General features: G+C 33.1%; 1 protein-coding gene across 1 annotated transcript; it reads left to right on the forward strand.

Annotated features, from left to right (window-relative positions):
* The first annotated feature begins 735 nt into the window (after positions 1 to 735).
* On the forward strand, positions 736 to 7,511 carry LOC106120041 (MDS1 and EVI1 complex locus protein EVI1-B). Its single transcript, XM_013315220.1, has 5 exons — positions 736 to 917; positions 4,230 to 4,952; positions 5,791 to 5,985; positions 6,766 to 7,008; positions 7,210 to 7,511. Exons 2-5 carry the CDS (start codon positions 4,299 to 4,301, stop codon positions 7,378 to 7,380), a joined length of 1,263 nt encoding a protein of 420 aa, XP_013170674.1. The 5' UTR covers positions 736 to 917; positions 4,230 to 4,298; the 3' UTR covers positions 7,381 to 7,511.
* Positions 7,512 to 11,978: the final 4,467 nt, after the last annotated feature.

An 11,978-nucleotide genomic window follows, 5' to 3' on the forward strand; every position in this document is an offset into this window, starting at 1 on the left:
ATTTAGTCAAGTTCAAGAGGAATGTAATCACATAATTATAAAATCTTCTCTCTTCTCTTTCTAGTAACTGTAATTAAAAAAGGATGGAAAACATATTACGAGCACGTAAATGCCTACAAGGTGGGAAGTTATGTTCTAATGCGGGTGTTATCAGAGTTAGTCGTCGTTTAGGAGTGTTTTTTTTAGCCCATAGATGTCGATAGCTTGTAAAAACTTGGTGGGCACTTGTAGCTCGCGTATAGGGGCCGCATAGCGCACCGCTGTCGGATCCTGAATAGATACACTACGGTTCAACGCATTCTACAGTAAGTTCTTTAAAATAGTTTTCCTTTCTTAAAGAATTAAACTCGAGTAAGCATATTCATGAGCCGGATTACTTTGACTTCTCGACTGCCACTGACTTCTTGACTGTAAGGCGCGAGCGTGCCTTTTGTTCACCTGCTAATGCTGCAGTGGACTCTAGAAAAGATTCGAATAATTCGAAAGTACATAGTATCAATAATTTTTCACAAAAACACAAAATAGAAAGGTTACGAAAAACATAAATACGGGTTATTAGTCCGCAAATAAATTGCTTGAAGTATTTAGCGACATACATGCATAAAAATGCCGCTATTGTGTTAGTAATAATATTAATAATCCAAACAAAAGAGAGCACCCTGTGCGAGGGTTGGGATCGCACGCGCCGGGGTGTGCAGGGTGCAGACAACCCGTCAGTCCTGTGCAGACCGCGCCGGAGAGCGGACGCCGCGCACCCCTAAACACCATCCAACACGATACGAAAACTTTTCAAATATACTTCGAGCTTTTCTTTTACATCATAGAAGTTTAAAAAAGTTTTTTTTTTTTAAATTAAACTTGAGTATATAGTGTCTTCAGGGGTGTCGTCGGTTGAGTCAGCAGTGGACCAGGCAAAGGTATGAGTCATTTTTTAAATTTTCTCGCCATAGAAACACCCTCGGGCTTTCATCTGTGCGAAACTACGGTCGCAAACTTTACTGCGCGTCAACTTAATTTTCTTTTAATTTTAGCCCTCGTTAAAAAATTTAAATTAAGCTGTTATGCATTATTAACCTAATATTTTAAGATTATTTCTCGAAATATTTACGGTAACTTTATTAATTATTAAAAAGAAAATAATTGTAGTGAATAAAAATAAAGACGAAATATGTAGAAGGTAAATCATTCATGTTATTTGTTAATACCGTGGTTAAAATATCTAATAACAGTTTTTAAGCCAACAATATTCTTATGTAAAGGGTACATACAAATCCTTCAATAATGATGTTACCTACATTGTTGTAAAACTTAAAATTAACTTTAACTTAGTAAGAAGCTTACTTAAAAATATACGCATTAAAATCAATCATATTATTTTATTCATGTTTAACTTCTTACTAGTATTATGTTTATATAGAGTCTCTTGGATTAAGGAGTTGTATTCAACATTTATTTCATCACGTTTTAATAAATCTCGATTTTATATACGCGATGTTACCTCTTCAGATAGATACCCGAAGTATGCCGTCGTAGTTTAACACTGAATATTAGTTGTATAAACACGATATCATATTCCATGCAGTTCTTGCGGTTCTTCTTCGGAAACTGGCGAAGTTCACTGAAGCCGACCACATTTCCGTATCCTCGTTAATTACTTCGGTAACGTTGTCGATTATTTTAGAAGTATTAACATGATCTTATTCTCAAGTTAATTTTATAAAAAGAACTAACGCGACTCGTGCGCGAAAACCCGCGATATTGTTTGCGAGAGATAAAAAAAGGGGTGAAAGGTATCCAATGTTTTATTCGAGACTATGTCCTATATCTAGGCAAAATTACAATAACATATTTTGTACCGTTGCATAGTTAACGAGTAAATTTGTAAATCAAACATGTCCCACGGATACCGTACACATTTCAGGGATCATAGCCTACGTGTTTGTTCAGACTGTGTTCTACATATATACCAAATTTCATCGACATCCATCATCCATCCATGCATCCAAATATTCGCATTTATATTTTCTGTTAGAAGTAAGATTACAAATGGTAACTTAATTTCGGTGATTTCTTTCTAGGTGTATAAAAAAATCTTCCTTTCGTATATTTTATTCCAATTCATATAGAATTAAATATAAGTATGTATACAGCTTATTACATAAGTAACACCTATTAAGGAGCGTCGGTGGCTCAGTGGTCAAGGGAGCGTCGGTGGCTCAGTGGTCAAGCACTTGACTTGCAATCTGCAGGTCCTGGGTTCGAATCCCGCCATGTACCAATGTGTTTTACGGTTTCCGATTTATATTTACATACATTTATCCGACGTACTTACAGTGAAGGAAAACATCGTGATGCAACCTGCACATATCTGAGAAGAAATTCAAAGATATGTGTGAAGTTAACCAACCCTCACTTGGCCAGCGTGGTTGACTATGGTCTAATCACCCTTAACTTAGGGTAGGCTTCGAGCCCCTCGGTGGGGACATATAGTGAGCTGATGATGATGATGACCTATTAAATGATATAATAGCTTAATAAAATATTCCCTTACTTGTATAATTATTAGGTGTGATCGGAGGCGTTAATATAACACTTTCAGTTATAATAATTAAAGGTTTGAGCCGCCTCAAATATAAGTCACGGAGAACTGATTAAATATTAATCGGCCAGCCGTAACCCTACCCTTTGTAATGAAGTCTTTTAACTATTTAATTTTGTTATAATCTACCACTTCTATTAGTATTTTAAAATTTTAGGTAATTATTTTGATATCCAGTAATTTTTGCAGTGAACCATTGTCATGCTTCTATCCGATGTTCCAATATTATGTTCGCTTTTATGACGATTAATTACGTGATTTTTAACCGACATCAAAAAAAGGAGGTTTTTAATTCCTCTGTACGTTTTTTTGTTAATGTCGAGAATGGGTTAAAAATCCTAGGCGTTCCCTTTCGAAAATACAACCACCCTTTAACTTAGTCTGTTTGTTAATCCATTAACTTTATGAATAACAAACTATGTTAATTCATATGTTAATAGTGCTGAGGAAAACTTACCCATAGTTAGTTCTATTGGAACGTGTATGATGAACCTATTTACCTTATTGGTTATTTGTTTCTCGAGCAATATGTCTTTTGTTTATTAATTCTACATACAGAGTCATTAACAGGTCATTTAGAATGTCCCTTAGCATAGATTTAATTCTAATAGAGTCTTTGTATGTTAGATTATCATACACATTGCAATCACAACACATTATCCTTGTCTAAAATCTTATAAATAAACTTTTCGGCCCTTGAAACATGAACTTATTACCACCTCGAGGCAATTTTCACAAAGCAATATTTTTACTTCTTTATCCAATTAGAATAAAGCTTTTACGTATGATATCATTTTCAATGTTTGTTCGTAACTAAAGAAGTATTAAGGGTGAAAGGGCGAGGCATTTCATTTGCACCCCGCGCGGCCGGCGGCAGGGGAGAGCGTGGGAGCCGGGATCTCACATGTAATTAGGTAACGCCGTTCCAACCGACGCACAACTATTTGTCCCTCTCCACAGATTACGCTGTCACTTATACATGTCACTAGCGGTTTACGTGCATGGTTTCGTCTGTTATAGCTTCGTAATAAAATTAACTTAGTCGGTGAATTTCTTTTTGTTCCGATTAAAACCAATTAATACAAGAATTTGATCTTCAAGATCTAGATTTAACATGAGGGTTTTGAACAACAATCCAACTATTGATGAAAATAATATCTATCTTACTAATATTATAAACGTAAATGTTTAGATGGATGGATGGATGTTTGTTTAAAGTTATCTCCGGAACGACTCAAATGATCTCTCTGTAATTTGGCATATAAGAACATAGTCTGGAACAACACATAGTCTATTTATTATTATTTTTTTAATTCCGCGCGGACGGAATCGCGGTTGACGGCTAGTATAAAAATAATATCATTAAATCTAAGTAACATTTTACCAACAATGCGTCTCTTTGGAGTAACGGTTCTTTTCTTTGGCAATGTATTTCGGTTTTCGTTCGACAACAAATCAATCCTTAAAAGAGCAATCTTCTTCACAACATCTTTACTTCGAACGCGTTACAATCAACGAAATGGGCCACTTTAACACTATCGAAGGGACAACAGTTTCTACAATGTTTCTCAGTTCGACTTATTCTCTTCCTTATGTTTTCAATTTATTTACTGTATCTCTTTTGTTACAGACAGACAATCACATTTAGTAGCAAAATGAAATTGCTTAATTTTGTTGAAATAAGTGGAAAGATTTAAAAATGGAAGCGGCATTACCACATTTTCATCGGTTATCGACGTCCCGTTTTTATCATCAATATGCCGCGCCCCCTGTCCGTATCTCCAGCAACTATCTTCATGAACTCTTGCCGCAGCAACATCCCAGTATACTTCAACAATATTTAGCATATTACAATGAACCATTGGTACCGCTTGATCTATCATTAAAGTCAACTTCACCAATAACCCCACCGTGTACTCCCCCACCTTCACAGAAGCGAAAATCTCCAGATGAACAAAACAATACACAATCACCGAAAATATTTAGACACTTTGAAGAAAGTAACTCAAAAGATGAAGTTGATAAAATCCAAAAACGCAAATCTGACGATGATAATTCAAACGACAGCGAGAGTCCTGAGGCAAAGAAACTTAAATTTACAAAACAATTTTTCGACGAATTACGTACATGTCTACCAGCAGAACAAGCTTCGCCAAAAAGCGGCAGGAGTTCGCCAGATATTGTTGAAATAAGGGACGTCGAAGAGCGACCAAAGAAATCTCCGAAACCACCGCAACCAATGAAAAAGAGTAAAGCAGTTAGAAGATTAATGTTTGATGAGGACAAAACGTCTCCCGTGTCTGGAACAATCATACGCGATTTGGCAGAAGACGAAACGCTAGTTGTTCGAAAGGTAATTTTATGCATTATAAAAATAAATTATTAAATGAAAACACACGACAGAATATATCGAGATATATTATATTTATTGATAAAGTTATGCTTTTAAAAAAGTTCGGTATCCATGGAACAATACCTTTCTGTAGCCGTTTTGATTGTTGTATGGTCACCTATCTTATAATCGTCTTTTTCGTTTGCAGTCTTTCATAAAATTTACACAAACAATAAACGAAGAATTCATCCTCTATTTGTATGAAATATAAATGGCGAAATTGTAAAGGGACTGCTAATTAGCTGTTGTGGCCGTAGCATTAGCTGGACCGGCGACTTTCCTTATCGCTTCGGCAATTAAACGCTATGAAATCGCGTATTGTGTTATGTTTACGTTAATAACAGGCTTCGAGTGGAGTCGCAACGCTCCCCAAGGGGTGGTGTTGAGGACATTAAATGAACCATAAATCATATATTCTTAGTACAAAACCACCTCTTACTTCTTTATCCTAGATGAACAATAATGCTCCATTAAATTATATCAAAATAACATGCAATTTGTTTTCACGTGATACAATCTCAAATAAAAAACCTAAGTTCTGAGTTGAATTACTAGTAAATAAGCCACGGCAATTGACTCAATTTTACATTTATATTAATCTTGTATTCACACTTTTATAATATTGATTTGTACTTCGTTTATTTTAAAATCAAGTTTTATATAAATGAATCCTTATGCTTAAAAAATATACAACTAACTACTACTTACAATTGTGAGCTGCAGTTTTGGTAACGCACTCAAAGATAGATTTTATTTAAAACCACCTTATCATAATACTCATCAAAAACTTTCTTTTTAGGGCGACATAGATCCAGCGTTTAATGTAGTAGAAGTGACAGACGAGGCGAAGGCCCTCATAGCAAGTATAGAGAATCGCCTCGGCCGTTACATCTGCCGTCTCTGCCGGCGACTATACGGGGATGCGTTTGCTCTAGCACAGCACAGGTGTTCCAGGATCGTCCATATTGAATATCGCTGTCCTGAATGTGATAAGGTTAATATAAACATTTATTTTATTTTATCTAACCTAAAAGCGTAACACTTGAGTAACTAATAACATGGTACTTCTTAATTCATTCATCAATGAATTCATTTAATTAATTTTGATGTTTTTTTTTGTTTTATAATAATAAAGTTACAGACAATTTCATTTTGCTGATTCGATATAATCATTGTTTTGAAATGTAATGGAATAGAGTATTAATAGAGCAGAGAACGTGGTACAATAGTTTTTTTTAATCAATTTATTCGTTTGGCTACACTATATTTATCTAGAACAATAATTAATATCTACAATTAAATTGTTCCCACATAGAATATAACAGATAACTAACCCTTCAAATTATTAGATAGAAAACAAATTATTATCGGTTATTTAACAACTCATCTCCAATACTATAAAACGTGCAGTAATTCAAAGCATATTCGTGTGGGAACGCAAAAGGGAGGGTGTGTGAACACTTGGCACTTTTCCATGGGAAGCGTTTACTAGCGAAATGTTTTTACACCTTAATTGATATGTACGATAATGCGTGACTAAGTATACTTAAATGATCATCTCAATTAAAATAGAACAAATATGATATTTGTTAACGGCCTGCCTCAGTTTCGCAAAAGTTCCAGGGCTATTTTTAAATAGAATCAATATTTTAAAGATAAATTTTACTACTTAAAATTAATGATTGAAGGATTGACTTATCATGAGAGAAATCGACGAATTATAATCTTTTATTTTACGATTTACGATTTCTTTCAACACTTTTCCTTTGTCTAGGTATTCAATTGCCCAGCAAACCTAGCATCCCACCGTCGTTGGCACAAGCCACGCGTGGCCGGCGCCAGCAAGCGACGCGAGCCTGCCACCGACGGCCGCTTCCCCTGCCACCGCTGCGGTAAAATGTTCCGAAGACAGGCGTATCTTCGTAAACATCTTCTAGCTCACGAACAGCCCGATGAAGTGGAGAAAGAACCCTCCGCATTTCGGCAGGTCCATGTGGATTATCCGACTTATCCACCGGTAAGTGATATGATATTTGATTGATAATAAATCGTATAGTATGAATTTGTTATTTTTTTAAATGTGTCTTAGTGTTGTCGTACACGGACTGATTTTCGCCTCTAAAATACAGCCGGCAGCGTATCCTATAGCTTTGGCCATATATCATATCGAAACGGTGTGAAATGACAACGGCAAGTAAAACATTTAATTTGTAATTAGGAATGCCGTGACAACAACTACAATACGTTCTGGAACAAGATACCAGCGCCGCAGCAGGAGGTGTCCTGGGATGACGTGCAGGCCAGATGCGCATCTCCATGCTCCTCGGAAGATTCTAGAAGTCTTGACGTTACGGGCTCAGAAGACGAGGGCGGTGGAGAGGATGGCTGACGGCGCGTGCTGCGGCCCGTGCCGCGCTTCCCCTACCCTGTGCACAGCACTCTCTACCCTTACCCTCATCCCTATGGACACGACCGTATGTACTTCTCTTAAATCTTTAAACAATGTCTATAAACTAAATATCGAAATCGAGATTTAATGTAGTACCATATTTGCTTAATATCGCAGTATTTTTTAAACTACTCGAATAATTTTTCTATTCCGTTTTATGTAAAGTAATTTGAATAACTTTTGTATAGATAGATATATAAGTTCGAATGTCAGATTCGGTCGTAAGAATATACGTAGATGACTCTGCTATACATATTTCTTATCTTTGTAACCAATATCTAATAAACTGATGTGACGGTTTTAATGAAGTTCAATGGGTACATTAAAAATGTAGCGAGGCTTGTATAGATGCACAATAGAATCAGGATAGGGGACTGCAACTTTCACACAAAAAGTTTCCTCTCTTCAATACTATCTGTACATATGTATCGTTTATCTTTGTAGATTATTAGATTCTCTATATTATTGAGTAATTAAAAATATTTTTAGATTTTAGGTTAATGTCATTTTATGTAAATAATTGTCTCCTACAGCAACATTCCAAAATTTCACGAAAAATGTCAAACGTTTTTCGTGTGTTAGTGTTACTAAGAATTAAATCTTTCTTCGTAAATAGATGTTTAGCTATTATTACGTATTGTATAGATAGATAGAAATTGATAGAAATTCCCAGCAACCTAAAAAAATTCGGTTTTTTATTCAAATTCTCAACTTAGATATGTTCGTCGTCATTAGATCTTTTTCTTAAGTAATTTTGGATATTTAAATAACATATTTGACACGCTATCAATTTTTTTTACAATACCTATAAAAAAGAAAAATGAAAAAATATGTTTTAATTATTTTTTTAATTTAATCATAAGACTTAAATTTATCTTTATTGAATATTTTTACAACAGATTTTTTTATTTTTTTCGTCGTCATTGAATTGTAAAATGCCAGTAGTAAATAATTTTGTTTAATGGAGTCACAAAAGGGCCACCGCAATCGATCCAATTCTTGGTCATATTTTTAGATGCACCGCCGCACCGACTTGCGATCACCTCATAATTTTTTCATCATTTAGTCAGCGTACATCGGAATTGTGGCATCGACTTCTAAATAGAACGATAGCTAAAAATAAACTACTAAAGTTAACCTGCGTTACATTTAATAACCCTGCCTTTGGAACAGACAAGACAAAAAATATAGTTTATTAAAAAATGAACAAAAAAAATTGCATTTATATTTTTTATCTTACGTTTTTTTTTAAAGTAAATACTAGTCTTATTTTTCTAGTCATTTAAAGTAGCATCTAAATACATGTCTAATTTAAATAAAAAAATTATTTATGTACTTTTTTAGTCATTACTCAGTCATTGTGAAGAATTATTTTTTAAAAATATTTTTTTTATTAAATCTAGTCAATATTTAGGAAATATATGAACCTAGTCATTTTAATCGCTTTTTTTACACTATTCAAAAAAAAATCTAGTCATTTTTTTATTTGTCACTAGTCAGAAAATATTTATTGCTAGTCATTTCATAGTCATTATTTCAGTTCGCTCGTTTGAAAATATATCTAGTCATTTAATAGTCGTATTTTTTATTTGTCTTAGTCAGAAAATATTTATTGCTAGTCATTTGATAGTCTTTTGTTTTAGTTTGTCGCTCGGTTGAAATTGTTTCTAGTCATTTTTTAATTGGTCTTGTTTTAAAAACAATGACATCTAGTCATTTTATAGTCATTTTTATTTAATTTATTAGATTTTTTTACAAAATCTTTTACGGTCATCAAATATTTAAATCTAGTCCTTTTACTATTATTCAAAGATTTTTATCGTTGGTATAGTATTTTTTTTTAATTCTAAATTGATCTCATAGTTTTATACATATTTTTGGAATTGTAATAAATATAAGTAAATCATTATAAACGAAAAAAATGTCTGTTCTTCTGAAGCGGTCGTAAATTTTGTTTTTCGATTAACGATAAGAGATTTCATTAAAGTTAAAATAAATAGTAAAGGAAAAAATCGTATCGATTGCGGTGGCATTTTTTTTTACTTTAAGTTAATATGGCATTTAAAGCCAATAAAATAATTTAGTATTAGAAAACTATTAGAATTAATTTTAAATATAAATTTAAGTATTATTATAGTATGGGTATAGTCTTTCTTAATACAGAAATTCTATAGAGTGGAATCTAGTCAGTGTGCAGTGCAACGCGTTCCAAAGACATGTAAATAAAAACGCTATTTAATATAAATTTCTATTTATAAATTTCATTCTTAAATAATTATATTTAATTCTATTAATTTAAATAATAAAATATGATGTGCAACTTTTAATTTCAAAAATAAAAAAAAATATTTACAAATTAATTTTTATACAATTTAACTTATTATTTTATAACAGAAATATGTAAAAATAAATCTTTATCTATTTATATTTTAATTTGATTAAATCCGTATACCAATTAGAAATATAATTTTGTTTAAATTGAAATAACTTTCAAAAAATAAATTATACTTCATTATTAATTAAATAATGATTAAAAGAAATTTAAAATAAAATTTGACCGATGTATTTTGGATTTGTATAAATTATTATTTAAATTGTAAGGCATGTTACGTAAGTTGTATAAAATATAGGTATATTGTACTAAGAGATGTATTAATTTATTATTTAGTATTAATTAGTAGTAATTATTTACAGTAATTTATCTTAACTTTATAATTAAGAACTAGTTTAGTAGTTAATAGTTATTTGAATAAATGTTCATGTTAGAAACTAACCTAGATAAAAACTTAAATATCAATGGAGAAAAGAAAGAGGTTATATTCAAGGAAAAATGTAAATTTAATAAAACTGAGTATATGCTACTCGTGTAGAATAACATGAGATCACATGCAAGTGACGTCATGCGTCCTTGTACAACAATCAAGATACCAAGAACATCCAACAAAAGGGTCGTTCAAATCAAATGTAAACGGCTGCTGCGCATAACGCAGTTTAGGATTATTTCAGTTTTTATTTTATTTTATTTGGTAGCAAATGTGCAAACGACCACCTGGATTCGCCGAAATAGCGAACCGACCGCTACTCATAGATATACGTAATTGTAGACGCATTGCCAACTTTTTTTGCAAACGATTCCTCGTTTTGTTTAACTACATCTGTAACCAGCGCTACGCCGCCTACGGCGTAGAAGCTACCGGAAATGCAATATGACGTCACGTAAACATTTTGACTGGCAAACACCCTATTCTAAGATGATAGTTGGTATTACGTTTGGTTTGAATATGTCTTACTTTTTTTTAATTACTTGCTTTTTATCCAATACTGTTAATCATAATTAAGACATGCAGGCAACCTTTAACTTCTTATGAATGTGTTATGGAAGCGGTGACTTTGCTATTTTAACGATTTCAGATGGACACTCATTTTCCAACTAATAATATAATATTTAAATCTTTACATCTGAATTGTCAAAATAATCAAGAAGCGTACACCATAAATATCCGCTTCGTTACATTGTCAACTTTATCATTCTCAAAGCAAATAAACACTTTTAATAATTAAAATAGAAATATGTAAAGTATTTGAAATTAAATAGTAATTTTTAGATTGTTATATCAACATAGTAAATAGAATGTGTGTTACTCAGTAATTTATTATTAAATAATTGCACTTTATTGTATTTTAGTTATTAAATGTTCACGAGTTAAAAGATATTTAATAGTGGAATGTATAGTTATTTGTGTAGATATTTATTAGATGTAGACATTATTTATTAATAAATATATTACAAAACATAATAATTAGTATAGTTCATTTCATTTGACAGTGGTAGAGCCCGCTTTAACATCTTCGCACGAATCGGCCCGGCTCGCCCGGTGAAATACCACGACCACACAGAAGACAGGCGTCAAGTGGAAGCAATTCCGCGTTTCGTCTGATGAGTGTGCGTCCCGGAGGCCAAAATTAGTCCTCTTTCCCTTCCCATCCTTTTTCTTATAAGGAAAGGATGGGAAGTGGAAGTGGACTTTACGGATGAGAGGATGCATGGAAAGGGAAAATATTTTCTTTCTGTGCATCCTCTCCTCCGTCGATTAAAGGTAGGCAACGCATATGCAATTGCGTATGTCTATGGGCAACGGTCAGTTCGCTATTTCAGCGATTTCAGGTGGCCGCTCGCTCGTATGCCACCTTGTGATATAAAAAAAAAATTCAAATATCTCAGCATCCTGCTATGCCCCGCTACACCCAAATTGTGTGAGCTACAACTTGCACGATGTTCCGACCCGACGAGACATTAAAACTACAACAGTAGAAGCATAAAAGGCTATTTGACTACAGTAACTAACAACCAAGTAAACTTAAACTTATCCACATTTGTTTGTATAAGCCTGATACGCCATCTATGTTATAATTTAAAAAAAAACATTGCTGCCGAAATTCAGTTTGATCCTCTCAAGTTTGAGTTAAGTTATACACAAACGCTCAAATCTAGGTATAGATGGCGCTGTATAAGTTTTATGGTTGAGAGCATTAACACG

The sequence above is a fragment of the Papilio xuthus genome, unplaced genomic scaffold (assembly GCF_000836235.2).
Source record: "Papilio xuthus unplaced genomic scaffold, Pxut_1.1 DF826961.1, whole genome shotgun sequence".
In the NCBI taxonomy this organism is placed as follows: domain Eukaryota; kingdom Metazoa; phylum Arthropoda; class Insecta; order Lepidoptera; family Papilionidae; genus Papilio; species Papilio xuthus.

What these genes read in the sequence shown, in the direction of transcription:
- LOC106120041 (XM_013315220.1), top strand. Translation starts at nt 4,299, where the DNA reads ATGGAAGCGGCATTACCACATTTTCATCGGTTATCGACGTCCCGTTTT. An exon ending in GCTGTCCTGAATGTGATAAG is followed by an intron (nt 5,986 to 6,765) that starts GTTAATATAAAC and finishes TCCTTTGTCTAG; the next exon opens with GTATTCAATTGCCCAGCAAA. An exon ending in ATTATCCGACTTATCCACCG is followed by an intron (nt 7,009 to 7,209) that starts GTAAGTGATATG and finishes ATTTGTAATTAG; the next exon opens with GAATGCCGTGACAACAACTA.